General features: G+C 35.7%; 1 protein-coding gene across 1 annotated transcript in view; it reads left to right on the top strand.

Annotated features, from left to right (window-relative positions):
- Nucleotides 1-22,183, top strand: part of LOC122802262 (olfactory receptor 6N1-like) — a 57,400-nt gene extending 35,217 nt beyond the window's left edge. The window contains exon 2 of the mRNA XM_044071914.1: nucleotides 22,152-22,183. Coding sequence (XP_043927849.1) covers nucleotides 22,152-22,183 — 32 coding nt within the window. The remainder of the gene's footprint in view (nucleotides 1-22,151) is intronic.
- Nucleotides 22,184-22,406: the final 223 nt, after the last annotated feature.

Here is a 22,406-nt window from a genome sequence, read left to right as displayed (position 1 = left end):
CTTTTCCCCAATGTAGTGCGAACTCAGAGTTAGTATATATATATATATATATATATATATATATATATATATATATATATATATATATATGTGTGTAGAGGGGTGTGGGGGCACAGCCCCCCACATGGGGGGTGAAGGGGGCTTGCCCGCTGCAAAAATTAGTTTTTAGTGTATATTTTCGATGTTTTGTAAGTCAGTGATGTGTGTGTCTCGAAAGTGGGTTTTCATTAAACTGCACTTTCACTTAACTGACATCTGTTTTAAGTTTCGATAAGGTGTACTTTCGATGAATGAAAGTAGACCGATATATATATATATATATATATATATATATATATATATATATATATATATATATATATATATGAAGGTACAAATGGTAAATAAAACGGAAACAAGTACCCAGAAAGGCAATTAGTGCTGAACTATATTAAAATGACATAAGTGACACAGGTATGCATGCAGAGGCATAGTTGTGTGTGTGGGAATAGCAGACAGCAAGGCAAACTGTAAGGAAAATATCAATCATAATTATTGACTAACAAACATGCAAACATTAAAGCGTGACATCACATATTGCAATATTGTTGTCAATGTCAATCAGGTAATACATATCTAGAAATTAATCTCTTCACATATTTCAGAAAAAAATATTAAAAAATTCCATGGCATCAGACATCTTAACAACTACAGGTACATTACTACATCAGTGGTCATCAAAGTTTTCATTGTTGCCACACAGTCAAAATGACAGTCAGTACAGAACACACATTGATTAACTGTCAAGTGTTACACAAAAGCAACTTGGGGCCCTCACAAGGATGTCTCATGCTGCATTCCTGGCTTCCCATTCCATGTCCAGAAACACTTAGCCCATGTTATCCTTTGGAGGAGCTGGGATGTGGATACACTTGCAGGTAAAGCGTGGGAAGTAACATGACTATTATGTGACCATTGGAATATACCTGCTGGGTTCACAATGGAGTAGCTATCAGCAGATATGTGAGCACACTGCAGTAGAGACATCAATGCCTGATGCCAAGTATGGGTCTAGGGAGAAGGTGTCAGTTCCATGATGTCACTGGGAACATCAATCACCTGCAATAGTAGATGAACACCCTCTGACACATGTCCATGTGTAACTGCAACACTCTCATGTGCCCTGTGATGGACATTATCTCTTGGCTGTGGAGAAAAGTCACCCTCATCACCCAACTCTGCATGAGACAACAGCTCATGGACATCATTATGTCTGGCAGCTGCTGTCACCACATCATCAGAATTTCTGGTCACATAGTCCTTAATATCTGAGGCAAAAGCATGATCCACAGCTGTCCCTTTCTGGACCAAACAATAAAGCCAAATCTGTGGCCTGTGTGTCATGGGGTTTGCTATCACAGTGAGGCACATCACATCCCAACTCAGGATCAGTGGATGGGCTACCTGCAGACGCAGGTAGTGGACAGGCTACAAGGAGAAACAGATGACACAAGTTAATTACATGCAAAAACAATACATGATGTAGCTTAATAATAATATATGGCCAACTGTATGACTACAATCATAATGGGGATATGGTCTTACCAGAACACCATGCATGGGTGAGGTTCATGGACCCTACATAACAGAGAGATTTCATGTATACTACATATTGCACACTGACAGTTGATAAATAAAAAATAGCAAAACATAACTGATATGTCCTGGTGGGATTCTACTGTCAGAGGTGATGTTTGAAGTAGAACTTTTTATGGAAAAACATATACACCAATGCATCATCAGTAAGCAAATAAAGGCCATCATGCCATATTCCAAGATAGGCATTGTGACATCCCTGCACAGGCCCAGTAATCAAAGACCTTCAATCTTCACCACTAACACCAGTGAGGGATGTGCAGATTGGGAGAATGAACAGTACACATAGAGTAAAGTACAGTTTCCCTTAAGAGCACACAGAGATCAGTCAGTCTGGGGCTGGTTTCTAACTCTCTCTCCAGACCCCAGTAAGACTCCCCACTGGCACAGCTATAGGGTTAAGATCTCAACCGAGTGGTCAAGCCCAAACCTCCATCACCCTCTCTGTCCAAGCAGTGCTTCGTGTCCCTGCCCAAGTAGCTGACACACACTTTGAGATTTGATTTATATACAAACAGACACTCCTGGAGAAGGCTGGCACAGGTTCGCTAGCTATGCCCCATTCTGCCCAGACTATAGGGTAGTACTGACTGCCACAAACCACTACTATCAGCTACTATAAAGGCCCTTACCAAAGTGTGTCCAATTCTACTGTGTAATGTTACTATTATCCAATTGATAAGTGTGACCAAGGCCAAGGCTATTCTAGAGTGGCCTGCACAGTATCACCAATTAGGGCTGGTTTCTGCAAGTTCCCTGAGAGCTTATATATCTCTACATAAAACCAACCACCATTAATAGGTTTAAAAATATTGAATAATAAATAATAAAAGCACAAGACAATACACATTAACTCAACACAGTGACAATAGAGTTCTGAAATGACAGGAAATACTTTAAAACAACATTGTAGGGCAATCTCACATAAATACAGAAAACATGTAGACTGATCTGACTATTTTCCTATCTATCTCTAAGAGAGATACTAAGATCTAAGCCTTACTTACAGAGCAAAGCAAATACTGGTGAGTGGATGTTCTTACTAGGTCCAAGACAAGATACAAAATGCACTCTCTTTCTCTCTGAGATTGTTCTAAAATTAATAATACACATTACTGCTGGGTTAGTTAGATGACATCACTATTTGACACTTGCATTTAGTTCTCAGGCTAAACAGACACCAACAGAATTTAACATGTCTCTGTCAAAGATACTTATCTCTCAGATGTACAGCTGATAGGAAGTCACAGAGCTATACAAAAGCACTTTACATGTGAAACATAGTAATTATCTCTGTCTTAAGACAATAGAAAGAAACCCCTAGCCTAGACATCCTGTCTTTTAGCTAGAGATAAACTGACTTTATAACACATCGTAAAACTCTTTACTTATCAACTTATTTTCTTAGAGTTTTGCAAGTTAACTACTATGAAACACATATTTACATAGGCATAGTGTTTATACACACCTCTGTTCCCTTCCAGCAGGGTGCACTGCGTTTACATTTTTGAAGCTCAGCACATAATACAGTTTTCTTACATTTGTAAAACAAGCCTGTGGATCATATTAATATTCACAAATGACATAGGATTATATACAAAATTCTAGCTAGCTAGGCTGGCATTTCTATATAAATCATATTAATATTTTCAAGTGACATATAATTATTTACAAAATTCCAGCTTGCTGGGCTGGGAGCATCTTGGTCTATCACAGGCATTACACACACATGTTATTATAGACAAATACCGTTTGTCCAAGGCTGATGTCAAGGTTGCTGTTATCCTAGGCAGGGGATGAAGAACATAGTAGTCAGGAAGTGCACAGATATGATCATTAATACTGGCGTATTAAACATATGGGATGTCATCCATATTTGGGGAGTGTATCAACTTTTGTAGTGTAGATCCTATAGTATGACAAGGGACGCAGACATCAACATGTGGGAATGCTCCACAGTCATGACTGCAAGCAAAGGTACATGACAACTACAGCATAAACTAACATAATATGGAGACACTTACATGACAAATGGTGAACATGTGGCCCAGATGTTCCTGTGTGTGGAAAAAAGCATCATAAATATCATACATCACAAATGTGCTCAAATTTTCTGTACCCTATAAACAAGATGGCCAGCCATGCCTGGTCTGTCTGTAGGTGCATCTGCATAAGCCACATTGTGATGATGTATCTGTAATTTACAATGGCATAAACAAATCAACATGTGAGCATAATCCACAGAGGCACAGAAAACTATGGATCACAATAATAGCATATGGAGGCACTTACATGATTTGGGTTGCTGTTGTGCAGATTGTGAGGGACCTATACAATTGAAAAAGACAAACATCACATATGCTGCTTGAAGTTGTAGGTATGCAATAACTCTTACTTTGGGAAGCCATGTCATGTGTGTGACCACATTCCCTATGCAATTTTGCTACTGAACAAAATAATATTGCAATACATGAATAATTTGCGCCTTCTGTTAAAGACTGAGGTAGTGTGTATGTTGCAATGGTTTTAAAGGTATGACTTGCATGTATGTCCTGGAAGACTAACTTCAATAGCTCCACCAGATATATGATGATGTTGAGTGGTGGTATGATGTGATGCCAGGAATACTGTGATCCCATCTGGGGGAATTAATGGTGGCCAACCCCCTGTGGCATTCCTCAGCCTCTCATATTGGTATATTGATTACCTGCATAGAGGATCATGTTCAAGCAATGTCAATGATGGGGTTAAAGGATTAACTGTGACCACATACAGCATTGGTCATGTTTATCAGATCAGTCTAAACCTCATTCCTCCTAAATGTATTTCCCATCTGTCTAAGGAGGTTTCAGCCAAACTGGCACAGAGCCTAAATTATAATCTCATTCTCACATTGAGAAAAATTGTCGTGCCTACTTCAGTTTGACATCTGAAAAACATTGTTACATGCCCATGTTATACATTTTATGGAGGCTCACAAATGATATGATGATGTTAGACAAATTTGTCACGTTACTTCTTTTGCTCTCCTTACTGGTGCGACTATGCAAAATTATCCTTTAACATGTATACTACTGTTATGTATTAAAGAATATAATGGATATGAAAACAATGTCTAAATATGTACAACACCATCACATGCAACAATCTATTACTTTATCTGCATAGGTCACATGTGGGATTTGAACCCACTGCAGAGGATATTACAACAATTAAAAGACAACCCCACAACCCCTGTACCACAAACTCATTACTTTACAGCTCATAGCAGTAAACAGTGAACATTCAAAGCTATCCTCACATTATCTGTATCAGTCTGAATGTACTAACACCTACTGCTGTATTACTAAGCAACAGGGTGTATCTGTAGAATATGCAGTAAATATAAAACTTACGGAAAACCTTAGAATCTGTCATTCTCCTTAACCATAACACAGGGAGTACAGGTTAATCATAATGAAATATGTAAATTTTCATCCTGGCTGTATCTATAGTACATGTGTTAGTAAGGATCAGATAGTACTGCAAAGTATTAACATACAGCTTATGGAAACCCTTGGAATTTGTTGTTCAACTTAAACATAACAGACACAGTCAGAGTGAACTAGAATTTACAATGGATATCCTTTTATGCTGTTTTCATCCACTTTTCACAAGGTCTGCTTGATTTTAGTCATATACTCATCTGCATGCATATTGCTCAGTCCTACAACCCCCCATTATGTCACAGCCAGTTTGCATTGCAGATATGTTTGACCAAAAAAGGCCTGTGAACATGTATAATTTGAATTATAAACATTGAATATAACATAGATATGTAATGACAGTAGTGCATTTCCAGACAGCAATGCTACCAGACATTTTTAACAAAATTATAGCTTCAAGAGTGAATATATCAACTGAGAGGAGGTCTTGGTGTATCTTGGTGCCAAACTGGACTGAGGAGGAGACCACCCAGATACTTGCAGTCTGTGCAGGACATGAGCAGAGGATGCATCCAAGCACATCTGATGAAATTTGCAATAAAAGAGATCTGGAACTTGATTGAAAAGGAGCATTACCGATAGACTAGAATTTTCCAGACTGGCACGCAAGTCAGTCATTGTTATGATGATCTGCATCACTAAGAAGCTGAAAATCTTCACTGGAGGGTGACAAAGGTCCAACGTCAGCCTGCAGATGCTGACAGTAAGTTTCATAATCCACACCTTAACACCTACATCATAAAATAAATATTTCCTAGCTATATGTGCTTAATGGTCTGTTTAAATTTGATTTCAAGTTTGTCTGCACTAAAAAGAGTAATGCTAATGTACTTAACACTATACATATTCAGCTATGAATGATACACCATAAATTTCCTATTACAAAAAGGAATGAACAGTTATGACAATTAGCTCAACTGTTTAAGCAATGAGTCATAGTGACTGATTTTTTTATTCCTGTTTGGGTTCAAAGCCCATTGCAGGTCATTTTGTAAATTTTGCAGTTTATGTAATTGATATTGAACATAATAAGTGTAAACTCTTTATTTTCTTGGAAGGTATACGGTACATCTTTTCTAAAAAAAGTAGAACGGCCATGCTTCACTGACACCTATAGTGCTTATGCCTTGGTTGACTATGCATTTCTCTGTTATCCATAATGGTTCAACAAGCATCACACAGTATACTTCTGTCCATAAGAAATCTTATCAGTACAAACATATATTATTAGCCTCTACATTATAAAACAGTTAAACAATAAGATATATTACTACTGCTATATGATGGAACGCATCATTATGCCCTAGAAATAATGATGTATGTTATAAGGTTTTATGCCATCTCTTAGCTCAAAATACAGAGCTCTAGGTCAATAAGAAGGAATGTCTTAAGGATGCATCTGGGCTCAGTTCCTCATATGAAGTATTTGTATTGCATTTTGATAATTATGTATTTGAGCAGGTATGTAAGGCAAATGCTTGTTCAGATTTGCGGTATAGCTTTTTATACATCTACTAATTACGTGGTGCATTAATGCCTATAAGCACTTAGACCTCAAATGACTATGCATTTCTTCATTATCCACTAGATTCTTGAAACATTGTTTAGTAATTCTGTATGATGGGGGTGATTTTCTGTCATCCAGCTTAATGCATTATGCAATAGCCCAATATGAATGTCTCAAGGATAAATGTGGATTCAAATCATTGAAGTTATTTCTATATTTCATAATGGCTAATTAAGAACAGATATAGCAGATACTTACTTGTTCAGTTATCCAATATAGCTTTTTTAAACATGAGGTATGACAACAAATACCTCTGTTATCTGCAAAGATTCTGGAAGCATCCCAATTCTGTCAATATGGCTGTATGTGTATATCATTGCCAATACACACACACACACACACACACATATATATATATATATATATATATATATATATATATATATATATATATATATATATATATATGTATATATATATATATATATATATATATATATATAGATATAATACCATATATATATATATATATATATATATATATATATAATATAAAAACCCACTGGAACAGAGAACAAGTCCAATAAACCATAAAGAGCAAAACCCAGTGGCAGAAGACAACGGTAATATTCCATACGACTTCAGTAAAATCCAGAAATGTTTATTGTGTAACATTACGAAAGCTCTTACAATAAACATTTCTGGATTTTACTGAAGTCGTTTGGAATATTACTGTTGTCTTCTACCACTGGTTTTGATATATATATATATATATATATATATATATATATATATATATATATATATATATATATATATATATATATATATATATATATATATATATATATATATATATATATATATATATATATATATATATATATATATATATATATATATATATATATATATATATATATATATATATATATATATATATATGTATATCTTAGCTGTACATCCCTAGTGGCAGAATATATTGAACAGTATTTATCACTGACCTACCTCCTACATAAATGAAATGATGTATGTTTCAAGAGTGAAGAACATGTTTTTTCTGTCTACATATGTCTGTCAAGATCATACACAGGTTCTGTTGCAATGCTTGTGACTGTGAACTCTGCATTGTTACAGCTTTTTGCTAGTCCTGTGACCAGTGTGTTGATATTCAGCCAGGATTGCATTGTATTCTAATTCAAATGCACAGCACATGCTTAAAGTTGGCCTTACCGGTCCTGATCCATGTTTTTGAATCTTCTCTGCATAGCTATAAAATGCAGTTATTTAAACTACATAAATTCAAGAAATTACAACCCTGATGGATTAGCTATGTAGGTAGGTGTCAGGGTTGGAGTATAAACTTAGACAAGAGGTGAGGACTGTAGGACTGAATCTGTGTTCCTCCAGTATGGATACAACACTCCTCGTGTGAAGTATTGACAATGACATTACAAAGATTTACTGTACAAAATGTGAAATGTTATGTCATGTCAATGTTTCAGAATTTGTGATGCTCATTATTCTTCACTGTTACTTCTCACACACTGAACTATATATATATATATATATATATATATATATATATATATATATATATATATATACACACACACGGGTCTACTTTCATAGACCGAAGCGCCACGTCACCGACACCCGGAAGACCGAGACGGAACAACCGAACAGGCAGGTTACCGAAAACGCGATATCCCAACAGCTGAGAGACCGACAACGGCAGCGTGTGAGCGTGATACGGTAAGTGTGCGAAAATGAAAGATTTAGGATTGGGGAGCGGACAGGTAAGTGTACGATAGTGAGGGATTTTAGGTTAGGGTGTGGAAAAGGTGAGTGTGCGGTGGTGTTGGACTAAGGGTTCCGGTGAGGTAAGTGTGTGGAAGTGACGTAGAGCAGTGTAGGGAAGTGTTAAGTGTATCAGGGTTAGAATGCGGGTGGAGTGAGTGTGCGATAGTGACGGGCTGAATGTTTTAGGGTGGGTTAAGTGAGTTAGGGTGCAGGTAGGGTAAGTGAGCGATAGTGACGGTGTTGAGGTTTAGGGGTGTGTTAAGTGAGTTAGGGTTAGGGTGCGGGTTGGGTAAGTGTGCGGTAGTGTCGGACGTTAGGGTTAGGGTTTAGGTTAAGGTTAGTGGATATGTTGTTCTGTGTAATGTGTAGTTGACGTTTTGTGTGTCGGTGTTGTGGTGTTCGGTATTATGAGTTGTTGGTGTGGTGTGTTTTCGGTTGTTTGGGGTCGGTAACTTGTGTGCCGGCGATTTGTACATTCGGTCTATGAAAGTAGACCCACACACACACACTCAATTGACAGAATACTTCTGTGCCAGTAAAACATATTTTTTTCCTTTTTGTAGGTGATGAGGACAGAGCCAGGAGTCAGGCTCTGTGCATCAAGTGAATACCCAGGCTGGAGAAGCAGAGAAGGGAAAGGGAGTTGTGCTCTAACTGTAAACATTAATTTCCCAGAAGCATGCATAACATTGGTAAAAAGCAGCTTTTGTTTGCAGAATCAGGCAGATTAATGTAATGCAAGAATGTCCATAATACATCTGCAAGGTGCCTGCAATAATCATTGATGTCATGTGATTAACATTATAGATGTATTGCATAATTTCACTTTTGAGTTATAAGCAGGGTATGTTTGAGAAAATAATAATTTTTTTTAACCTAAATAATAGATTTATCTGTGAAATTGCCATAGTGCTTTTACTTGGACTGTTTTATCTGTAAGTTATTGGATTGTCACATCTTTTGGAAAAGCAAGTGGTAGCAAACTTTGCATGTCCTACCTATCTGATTCCTGAATGTGTGTGTGTTTTTTTAACATTTGTAATGAGGTTGGCAGATAATTTCTGGCATGTAATTCAGTTCAATATGTCATGCACTTCTGTAGTTAACAGCTGTGATAGATACCTTAATACAAAATTGACATCCCTTTTGTACAATTGTTGTGTACAGACCCAGCATTGACAGTAATACATTTCTTGATAATGAACACTGTGTGGAATAAACTAAATTAGTATATGTCACATGATGTCACTGTGCTTATGATTGTCAAGTTTTTCTGAGATGTACTACATTCTAGTTCTCCGATGTCATGTTGCATTGGTCATCTCATTTGTAAATAGCTATTAATATTTCCACTGCTTGTTCTTCTTACCATATATTGTTAAGAGACATTATTATTCATGGGATGTCCAAATGACACCTTAGCTGCACATATATCTCAGTTATACTTGAGCTTAACTCTGCTATAGACACCTCAACGTAATTGTGCCGGGCACACATACAAATAACGGACCATGCAAATTATGCTTTTTTCGAAAGATTATTTACCTGACTATGGTGTAAGGAATACATTGAGGGTTTTATATCACATGTCCCATTCAAAATGCTATGGTGTTAGTGTTGTCAGTTTGCAGTTTAACATTTTTTTTTAATTTGGGCATTTCATTGTTGTATGCCACACTGTCATGTTATGCTAATCTTAATATATCAAGGTATATATGCATTCTGTTTTTGTACATGCTTATTTTTCAGGCTGTTTTGTACTTGAACAAGTGATAAAAGCATTTTCTTGGATAAATTGAGTATTGCATGATATTTAATGCACTGGAGTAAAGTAAGGATACTCTATGATGACCATAGTGTCCCACACACTGACTTCTATTGATATCAATACACCCTAATAATAGGATGTTGGGAATGTTGCATGATCCTGACTGTACACTTACTACCCTCAGTTATTTATATTATACAATGTGAAAAGACACACTATGGGACATATTGTCTGATAAAATATACCTGCATTGTATTTTGATATACCTTCAGCAAACATATCATAGTTAGTGTCATTTTCTGTCATGTTAATGACATAACATGTCTTTCACAGTATTCAGGAGTCCATCACATAGTGTTTTATGAGAGAGATGTATTGCACATGAATATATGACTGACAAAACTTTTTACAATGTTATGTATTGAAATGCATTTCATTACATACGGTGTTATAGTTGTATATAGTCATACCTTATTGTAATGTGACATAATAATTTCCACCAATAGATCATGCTAGTTTGTTTATGTTATGTAGCCCTTAATTTAGGTGAACAGGAAGGTTGTATATTTTTCTGGAGGGGGGTATCTTGACAGAGTGTGAGACTTGTGGTCAGAGTCAGATCCAGCACTAGATGGTCTAGTCAATCGCCTAGAGCACTTTGACTAGGAGGGGTCCCTGCTAGCTGGCAGGGGTCCACTAGCTGGGGGGAGCTGCCAATTTTTTTTTTAATTAAAAAAAAATTATATGTCTTCTTTAAGGACGTTCTTCTTTAAGAATGTCCTGCATGTGTTGACATCAGCACACACATCTGCTTTGCTTGCTTCTTCTTTTCTGCATCCCCACACAGAATTTAAACACAGAACAAGACATTCCTGATACTTCATGGATGAAGTGAATGAACATTGCATCAGTAAGGAGTTTACTACTAGCTTTCTCACAAATCAGACAAACAAATGTTCATTGCATTGATAAGGAGTGTGCTGACTGCTTCTTCACAGATGACATGAACACTCTTTGCATTGGTAAGGTGTGTGGGTGTAAAATACCCAAGTTAAGGATGGCCGGTTAGTTAATTTGCTCAGGCTCAAACCCTGTCCATTGGTTACAGGGGACAAGAGCTTGAATCCTCTACACAAACTACCAGAGTACTTAGAAAAATATGTGCATTTTCAAGAAATTAAGTTTCAGTGATTTTCAAGGAATTGTGAGCTTCACTGCATTTTCAGGGAATTGTGAGCTTCAAGGGAAGTGAAGTTTACTGCTTTGCATGTTGTCTATTTTATGTGCAACTTTTTTTAGGATGTAGTTGTCACTATTTGTGCTATAGGCTTTGAAAGCAGTGTTAGTAGCACAAGATAGCATTCTTGTTTTTGATGCAGAATGTTATGGGCTCTATCTCACACCATGTAGGTGGATTGCTGATACTGTATTGCACACTAAGGGGGGGGGGTTGCTAAAATCCTGACTATGTCCTTCTTTGGATGGGATGCCTAGTAACTATGAACCTGTTGTCAGTTTGCCATCCATTCTCTACTGCAATATTACCAGTTTATAATTTTAACATAGGCAATGTATTCTTGAAGGGTAACAGGCACTGAATTGGTAAATGAAACACTGGACTATAAAGTTGTTTGTTAGCAGCAACCTCTTCATTATTTACAGATCTCTTTAAATGTGGAATTATTCAGATGACTTTTACTTCTGCAGAGAATTAGATCTGTGCATATTGAGTGATATTGACGATTGTAATGACAGAGCTTTGAGTGGCCTTTTATGGTTGAAATGTTCTTAGTTGAGCAGTTTTGTCATTATTGGTTCATACATTTTTTTCATTGCTTACTGAAAAAATGCTCAAACTACAACTTTAAAACACTCTGTAACAAGTGGTGCTGTATTATACAATGGACATAATTTAATACAATCAGGAAAGTGAATCAAAGAACACATGCATGTATGCTTGGCCTTAAAAATGTCTGCAAGGGGCCTATGGGTGGTTTCAATTCCATTTCAATGAATGTGAATTTCAAGGGCAGAGAAGTTTACTGTTACTGCTAAGTCAGTTTTCATTGTGAGACTGTATTTTTTGTTTAGCAAACATCTATCAGGGTTTGTACTATAAACTTTGAAATAAAAGTTTTAAATTAAATAAAAATATCTGTAATCATTGTTAAAGAAAAGAAGAAAACAGTATGCACACTGACAGGATAAAAAGGGGGCTGCTGCTGGTGGTTGTATGCGTGGGGTCCTGATACCTTATCCTGCCCAGGGCCCTATTTGACCATGATCTGGCTCTGACTGTGGTTGCTCACAGATTGCACAATAGAGAAGATGATATGCCAGACCCTTGCCAGGCAACTCAGAGACAGAGGACCAAGATGATGACAGGATAGAAGATGATGACGACAGTCCTGGACCTACATGTGCCATCATTCCTGCTGCTCACCATTGGAGACTTCAACCACTTCGACATGGAGACAATTTATATAAGTACATAAGTACAATTTACATAAGTATTGTCTTTACGATCTGGTTATGTAATGTGTTTTTATTTTCACAAAATCTAATGTATAGACACAATTGTGTAGACATAGCATATTGCTGTCATGCATAGGTGATATAAGTTAGACCATACACCACAGATATTGTATCATAGGTTGCATTAGGTTACGTGCGACGTATGCCATACATTAACATAGTGCACTTGCATTAAGCAGTTACATTTACATGATGTGCTGTACTTTTGCATACATTGCTCCATAAGGGCAGAGGTGCTACATCTTACTTATTTGTGTGTCTGTGTGCTCCTGTGCATACAGTGCAGCATAATAATATGTCTATTACACTGTGGCCCTGTTTGTGATAGGTCTAACTGCTGCAATGTACATGATGCAAGTGAAACACAATTGTTCTTCTTGGACTGTTTCACTGTATACATGGGTAAGATGACAGCAACTCAGCAAATGTATTATTCGCATATTTCACACATAACAGTGAGATGGGTCAATTTTCTTTATTTACATGCTATCCATACATATACATTGCACTTGTTTCTCTCTTGGTTGTTGCTGCTTTTTGTCTGTTCAACAGCACAACAGGTCTTTGCCCACGATTTATGTAACATTGTGTTTTCATTCTGTCACACTGGCATAATAGCTTTGTGTGCAGTATGTGCTAGCACATATTGTGTTATGTTGCATCACATTAGTGTGAAAGGTCTTCATGAGTATTTATCCTTCACATAATATATAGACAGTCATTTTTTTGATACTGTATATAGAGTTGATTCTTTATTTTGCATAATTCCTGCATGCATTGTTTCTCATTCTAAGTTATATTATAGCATGCATGATTATACTGGCACATATATCTGTATTTAGTCATTTGGTGTAGATATACAATGATTTACATACCTTTACATGTATTTGAAAGTACTATGACTGAGACACAAATGTTATTGTATGTTGGAACTGTGTACCTTCACTTCTTCCATTTTCGTGTGCAGAACTGTCCTTTGCTCAGTCAAATACATGAAGACTGTTACATATATCAATAAGGGTGTTTGATGTGCCTGTTCTATTATGTTGTCATGACAGTGTATATATGTATATATATATATATATATATATATATATATATATATATATATATACATATATATATAAAGAGAGGGAGCTATATTTGTGTGTGTGTGTGTGTGTGTGTGTGTGTGTGTGTGTGTGTGTGTGTGTGTGTGTGTGTGTGTATGGGATAATGGATATTATGTTGTTACCTATGCATTTTGCTGTTTACTTGTTGCACATAACTGTGTTTCTCAAATATGTACACGGCCATGTTTACAGTCATTAAATATGCTGTCTACCCATGTGACATACACTAGCCATTTATTTCAATGTAGTTTGCATGAACTTTTACATATATGCATGTGCAGTGCGTCCCTTTATATACAGTTGTCCAGTTTTATTGTGTGCCGGCTACTTTTGCTTACATTTCCTTACTGATGTTGACCTCTATTGCTCTCTACCTCCCTTCCCCATTTTACCATTGTCATATATGTCACAGCTGTGCATGGAGTACATTTAACCTCCTCTACATTAGCATCATTGTAATGTAGTTTCACTGTTACAATAATACCTTGTGCAACAATTTTGCCATTATACGCATGCAAGACATATGCAGGCAAAGTAATTTTTTCCTGTTCTACTTGTGTTTTGAGTACTAAACTGTACTTCTTTACTTCATTTCTAGGCACAAGCTTGCATTCCTTATCTAGCATTATGTATACCTTAACTACCTAATATTACTCCTTTTGTGTGTATGTGTACTGATAGGACAGCAACAGAGTGAATTCATAAACTATGCACTAAATATACAACTTACAGAAAGTCTAACATGATTATCTTCATCCAGTACAGGTCACACATATAAGACAACACATCTGTGTTGCCTCAGACATGGCATATGTCTTTCACATATGTAGTCCATTTTGCATATATTTAGGTTGTGTACATGTAGTTGTGTATTATACGGTGAAATATGTGGTTCACTACAGTACTTTTGTTTGGAATTGTACTTGTTGTTTGCCTTTCACATGCAGAGTTGGGGGGTTTAGTCTATTCTCCACTTGTCTTCTCCTCTGCATTTCCCTGGTTGGATTTTCTCATCAGTGCTGTAGCTTGGCTTATGCTTGCACTGCTGACTGACTTGATGGGATTCAATATCCACTGTGCACTGCAATCACCATTTATTTCAGTAAAACCCCAAACTACCGACAGTCATACAACTTTTGGTATGACTGTCATGTACTTCACATCGCATCACTACATAACGCATAGCTTTATCTGTATTTCTGGACTGCACTGTTACTGCATCCCTTCTCTGTTTTTCCATTTTCTCTCACCCATGTTGCATAGTGTGCTGTCTGTGTAATTTATCTATCCTAAATGTTTTTTTCCAACCTTTGTCTGTCATGTATTGTGATTTGTTTATCCCTGGTGATTTCTCTATTCCTCCTCTTTCCCTGTCATTTCTATTGCTTCTATTCTCAAAAAAATAAAAATAAATACCCATGCCCCTCTAACTATCCCTCAGATTTTCCTGTTGCAGTATACATCTTGTATGCCCCTGTTCATCACCCTTACTGTACATCTGCTTTTCTGTTTCCCTTTTTCCCTGTGTGTGTGCATTACTTTTGATTCCCACATGGGTCTACACTCATTGTTAGTTACTGTTACTCATAGAGAAGTGACCATGATTCTTCTTTGTCTTAATTATTTTTTTATGTTAAATGTTATAAATGTTATAGATTCTGTTTGACACACACACACACACACACACACACACACACACACACACACACACACACACACACACACACACACACACACACACACACACACACACACACACACACATATATATATATATATATATATATATATATATATATATATATATATATATATATATGTATGCATAAGTCAGCATTGTCACCTACAGCAAGAGGTTTCCTGATTGAATTCTCAGCTGGTGTGCCTTGTGTGAGGTGTCTACATGTCCACCCTGTACTCACCTGAGTTTCATCCGGGTGCCCTGGTTTCCTCCCACATTCCAAAGACATGCAGGAAGTGGATTGTACACTCTAAATTGCCCCTAGGTATGAGTGTGTGCATGAGTATATGGTATGGATGAACTGCAGCAACAGGGCTAGCCACTTAGCAGTGTAAACCTTGGCTCTAGATAATTGCCACTGTTCAAGTGACACCCCAACCCCATTAAGGATGGATGGATGCAGATGCATATATATATATATATATATATATATATATATATATATATATCTTTATATATATATACATATATATATACACACACACACACACACACACACACACACACACACACACACACACACACACACACACACATATATATATATATATATATATATATATATATATATATATATATATATATATATATATATATATATATATATACATGTAGTTCACTCATCCAAACAGTGCATGTAATGATAAAGTGCAAAGTGCAATGGAGAACAAAATAACAGCTCCAACCACTAAGGCCCAGCACTTACAACCACATATACCCACAATATTGTGTATCCAAAGTAGATTAAATTCATTAAGTTGAAACAATTCAAAAATTATATCATGGATAAAAAATGGCAAAGGACAAACCACAAACTGGTTTTGCCCTATGGTGTCATCAGTGTATTAACAGGAAGTGCTAATTAGAAAAAAATATATAGCATCCATTTTAAAGACACAGTCCATCAAAAAAACACAATCCCCAACCCTAAAAAGAAGGCAAAAACAAACATGTAATCTAAACAAATTATAACCAGTAACAAAAATTATTATATATAATATTAAATGTGCTCATTTAAACCTGGTTTAAACATTGCTCCTAAATAAATAATCCACATGCTTTCTTTGCGATTAAGAACAGTATGTTTATTCTTATCTGACAAGCCATCTCCCACCATCATGTCGAAACCTGCAAAAACAAAATGGGTAGTAGTATGGTTTAGCAAATGCTTATATAAGGCACTTCTTGGACATCTACATTGAATATCACTCAAGTGTAGTGCAATTCTCTGTTTAAAGGGTCTTGAAGTCTGACCCATATAGAATGCTCCACACTGGCACTCTGCTTAATAAGCCACCCATTCGCTCATACAAGTAATCAAGTATCTAATATTAAACACCCATGATGTATTAACCAAAGTGAATGACTTTGTTCTTGATACCACTTTGCAATACAAACAATTGCCATAGAAAAAACTTTCAAAAAATCGCTGGAATTTTATTTGAAAAATAGTACCTTTGCTTTTCTTAAAATTTGAAAGATATTCGCCTGTTGTTCTACCCCTACAGTAACCATATAAACAATGGTTACCTAAAAACTGGCCAAAAAAGAATCTGATTTTATTATTGTCTTTAATTTAAAAATATTTGTGCCAAAGGTGATAATGAGGCAACAAGTATTGGAGCCTTCAATCATATTCAATTCATTACTAGCCTCATCTGCCTCTGAATTTACCAACAACCTCTCCCATGATTGTTGTGCAGCATTATCCAAAGCTGATTTAACTACCCTACAATAATAACTCTAATGTAAAAATGTGTTCGTCATATTAGTCGCTTCATTCTGAAAACTCATATCGGTATTACATATGCATCTTAACCATAAAAACTGAGGTTTGGGGTTATTCTGAGCAGTATGTTTAGGATGACAACTCTCAGCATGCAACAATGAGTTTTTAGTAATATATATATATATACACACACACACACATATATATATATATATATATATATATATATATATATATACACACACACACATACACATTTGTACAAGCATTAAAAGTCCATAATTGTTTGCAAATGTCATTCACTTGAATGTTGATGCATGACATCGGTAGCTGTTTGTAAATATTTTTAATTTAGTGGACAGATTGCTGCAGATTTGTCTTCCTTTATTTATTTTGTGCTGTTTGCATTGAGGTTGTATAATTTAAGTTGATGGACATAGATAATATACAGTCCGGTTTATGAACTATTTGTCTGGACATATACATAATTGACGTGACTGCTTGAGAGTGTGCCGACTTTGCTGGATATATTTGTTTTGCACTAAGTTATTCTTTATACCAGAGCTAGATAATGGTCAAATGGGGCTCTAGACAGGACAATTGATTGGGCTAACCCATACACAGCAACCACAGCCCACCCATACACAGCCTCCTGCAGCCATTCCAGTATCCCACTACTTTGCTATTTCTCCCCAGTTGCCATAAACACTGTTCAAACCTTTCAGTGTGCATACTGTTTTCTGCTTTGCATCTACAATGCTTACAGATATTTGGATTTAATTTAAAACTTTTATTTTAAATTTCATAGCACAAACACTGATAGCCATTTGCTAAACAAAGTAGTATGCTCTCACAATGAAAACAGACTTAGCATTATAACTTCCCTGCCCTTGAAACTCATATTCATTGAAACTGCATTGAAACTCATTCAAAGAAAATGCATCTAGCTAGTGTAAGATTAAGTTTACCTTTGGGCTCCTTGCACACATTTTTGGACCATGCAAACATGCATATATTCTTTGATTCACCTTCCTGATTTTATTAAATTGCATTCCTTGCATAATACAGCACCGCTTTTTACAGTGTCAAATGCAAAGGTCAAAAACAACTTAAAAAATAAACATGAACTCCAACCAACATATCCCACCACAAACTTATTAACAAATAACTTTAACAAACTTAAAACGTTTTGTCCTGGTATTGACAAGACTTTTTCTTCTGAATATTAAATGCATTATAAGACCAATAAAGAAAAACCCATCGCATGAAAGAATACAATATATTTAACAGCATTTGAAACAGTGGTAAGCAATAAGTAAAATATCACTGTTATCAGAAATTAATTATATATATTGCAAGACACAGAAGATAAAGCAGATTTTTAAAGTACTGGAGATAACAAATCAGGTAATAGACAGTGGCTGGTAAATTTAAATCATTATACTGATTACAAAATACTATTGTCATATTATGTTTCAATAAAAAGAAAAACAGACAGGGTTTTTAGGAATCCATATGCACTTCTGCTCAGTCCATACAATCTAGTCTAGCATTAATGTTGGCAGTAATGATGCGGAAAGCTTAAACAATTTAGATTAACACAGCTCTGAGAATCATAGAAATTCTAATACATAAATTAAATGTTGCACTCTATTTATAATATTTGTAGTAGTAGCTCATATCATGGAAAATGTATATTACTAAATATAGATGTATCCAAAGCATCTACAAATAACTTCTTAGCAATAACTTAAGACATAAAACTAATTAGATAACGTACATTTATATTGAATAAAAATTAAATACAATATAGTAAGAAATGCTAAAAGTCTCTTTTACAAATGTTAATGACATTACAGATTTACTTAAACATAGCATAAAGCAAGGGCTACTTATTTTCAGCAAGTTTTTTTTTTGCAGTAACATTATGAATAGATTGTTCTTATAGTGCATATACATAATTTTTATCAAACTGCAAATTTTGGTTCCTTTATAAAAGTGAATATTTGAATCCCATAAATTCCACAGAATATACCTGTAACAATAGGTCAGCTTCTCAATATCCATTACTTATTTCACATTAGCTAAAAATGTGAGAGATGGTCACTCTTCTTACAAACCTCCTTAATGATTTTATGAAGCAGTCTCTGATCTCTTTTGTTCTAAATGAATAAATGAATGGATTAATCATTGGTGGCAGTATATTTTGCAGTATGTCTACTGTAAGCTGAGCATCTGCAGAACATCTAGGTATTTTACTACATAGTACTGAGAATGTAGTACCCAGGAAAAAAACAACAATCACCGCTAAATGACTTGCACATGTTGAGAAAGCCTTGTTGTACCCTTTCAGTGAAGTGAATTTTTGCAGTGATAGCAAAATTTTAATATAAGAAAATGTAATCAAAAACAGAAAGAAAAATGTTGATACAATAAAATTGCAAAGAAAAGCAACAGTTAAATTTACTTCTTCACAGACAAGTTCATTTAAAATCAAATAGTTGCAGAAGAGGTGATATAGTGTTCCGGGACAACAAGGTGGCCTGGAATAGACAAGGTAAACTGGTATAACTGAAACTATCATTGGTCCTGTGAACCAAATTATACAGAGTTTGACAATTTTTTTGTTGGTCATGATACAATGATACTGCAGGGGATTGCATATAGCTTGATATCTGTCATAGGACATACCTAAAAGGACAAATGTCTCTGCTGATACCAGACCGATAAAAAAATACATCTGGGTTAAACACATTCCAGACTGAACAGACTGACTCTTAAACAATAAAATTGATATTATTGTTGGAACAGAAGCAGAAGGAATGCATATGTCCAGAAGTGCTAGGTTGCAAATAAGGTAGTACACTGGAGTATGGAGTTTTGTGTTTAATGCAATTATAATGACAAGCACAACATTGCCTAGAATTGCGATAATGTAAGCCAGAATGACCAATATAGAGAGTATTACCTGTGACTTTTCATCCAAGTGATCCTGGAATCCAATCAGTATGAAGTCTTGAGTACAGGATGTTGTTTTATTTAGGATAATCATGGTTATTTTATGTCACTCTGCCTCTTAGCAATCTTCTAAGAAATCATAAAACTTCCTGAATTAACTATTTTATGTAACACCAATGCAGTCTCACTTCAAAATATTTCAAGCTTGTGATTTTTAAACCTATTACAATTAAACAGTACTCAAAGCATTTCCTTTTTCCTCAGATTTGGTGGCATATAAATTAGGAGATGGATACTAAAAGACAAAAATGCAACAATACAATAGGAGGTATGTCAGTTCCCTAAAAGTGATATAAGAATAATAATTTTGAGAAATGCATTACAACTAAAACATAACTAAAACTTGAACAGATTATTATTAGTTAATATGCTATAACTTTGATTCCTATGCAATACAATGTTTGCTGAAAACAGTGACTGTGATACAAACTAACATATTTATTTTAAATTTTGTTGAAAAAAGAAAATATTAACGTGATCCAATTGCAAAATATAGGGCTGCTGGTTAAAATTCAAGGATTCACTGAAGTCTGTAAAGACCCACTTTCAGTCAAACATTTATTACTGTTACCATTCCTCAGGGATATTATTAATATATAGCATGGGAACTCGTTCTAATAAGTATAACTACAGATGCTGGAAAATTTGCTTTAGCAATTTTGTCCTTAGTCATAACAACAGATGAGTGTTACAGTTTGCTCACACACACACACACACACACACACACACACAAACACACACACACACACACACACACACACACACACACACAAACATACACACACACATGACTTTAAGTATGTATGTGGGTTCAAATGTCACACATATACATGTCAACAAACTCCAGCTATTGCAAAGATCAAGGACAAATTTACTAAAGCAGATTTCTGTGTGCCAAGCAATCATCATTGCTCACTGAGCAAATAATTATTACTGCAAGCTAGTAATAGAAACACATCTGATAAAACATAGGTCAGCCAGGTCCAGTCATATTTTTCTTGCAAGAAAATGAGGAAAATATAGCCAGTCCAGTGATTTTTTTTCATAAAGAAAAACTGCAAAGATGCATAAAACATGCATCGTTTGGGTCTCATCCCTAGGTTTTAATAATGCCAAGCATTTGTTTTGGAGGTCCTTGTCTAATAGTTTATTTATTTAGGCATTTAGTAACTCACTCTTGCCTATAGCACTGCCTTTGAAAATCTTAGGCCAGCAACTGCAACATCACTGTCCAATAACTCTTTCTCCACTCCATACCTATGTTCTCACCAGCAGTATCAAAGGTACATGATCAACTTTTCCTTAAAAACTACTACAGTATTGAATCAGACTAAGGAGACAATAAAATGGTGATGCATACACAGGGATATCACAGCACATAAACTGATATATCCAGCAAATGCATTCAAATAAAAACAAACTTTGCCTACCTATGCATTTCCTGGTCACTCTGTGCAATTGACATAATCATCCCACGATAAACACTCTTCCAAAGGACAGGGCACTCTCAACATCATCTGCACAGTTAGTGAGCAAGCTATCTTACAGAACTTCCATGGTTATTACTACTATGTTAGTAAAGAGGTGGCTAGGGGTTATGTAGTGGGATATATTACTGTTGATCTCTGTCCATCAGAGACATGGGGGCCAGACCAGGGATGAATTTGTGATTTCCCATCCAATGATCAAGGTTTCTTTTGAACAGAGTCAGGGATGAACTCTGTTTTATGTAGATGGGGAGTTTATTCCATAGAGTGGGGAAACCTTTGAGACATGTATTAGTCTCTCCATCATGTTATATTTATGTTTATTTTGCAGGTGTGCGAGAGATCCATCAGAGCTGGATCTAACGATGACTTTATATGCTAGGCATGGATTGCTTCTTAGTACCCTGTAAGATACTGAGTACAGAGATAGGGCCTTAAGTCAGATTGTGTAGGACAAGGTATTCATACCCTGTATTCTTCTGGTGAGGAATGTTTGAAGGCATTCCAACTGTTGCAAGTGCCTGATTAGGCATATGCCAAAGGGGACATTGTAATCAATGGTGGGTCTTATAAGAGCTGATGTATT

This window comes from Protopterus annectens, chromosome 5.part0 (assembly GCF_019279795.1).
Source record: "Protopterus annectens isolate FY-2018-M chromosome 5.part0, PAN1.0, whole genome shotgun sequence".
Classification (NCBI taxonomy): Eukaryota; Metazoa; Chordata; order Ceratodontiformes; family Protopteridae; genus Protopterus; species Protopterus annectens.
Note: the sequence above shows the minus strand (reverse complement) of the source record. Positions and strands in the feature narration are given on the sequence as shown.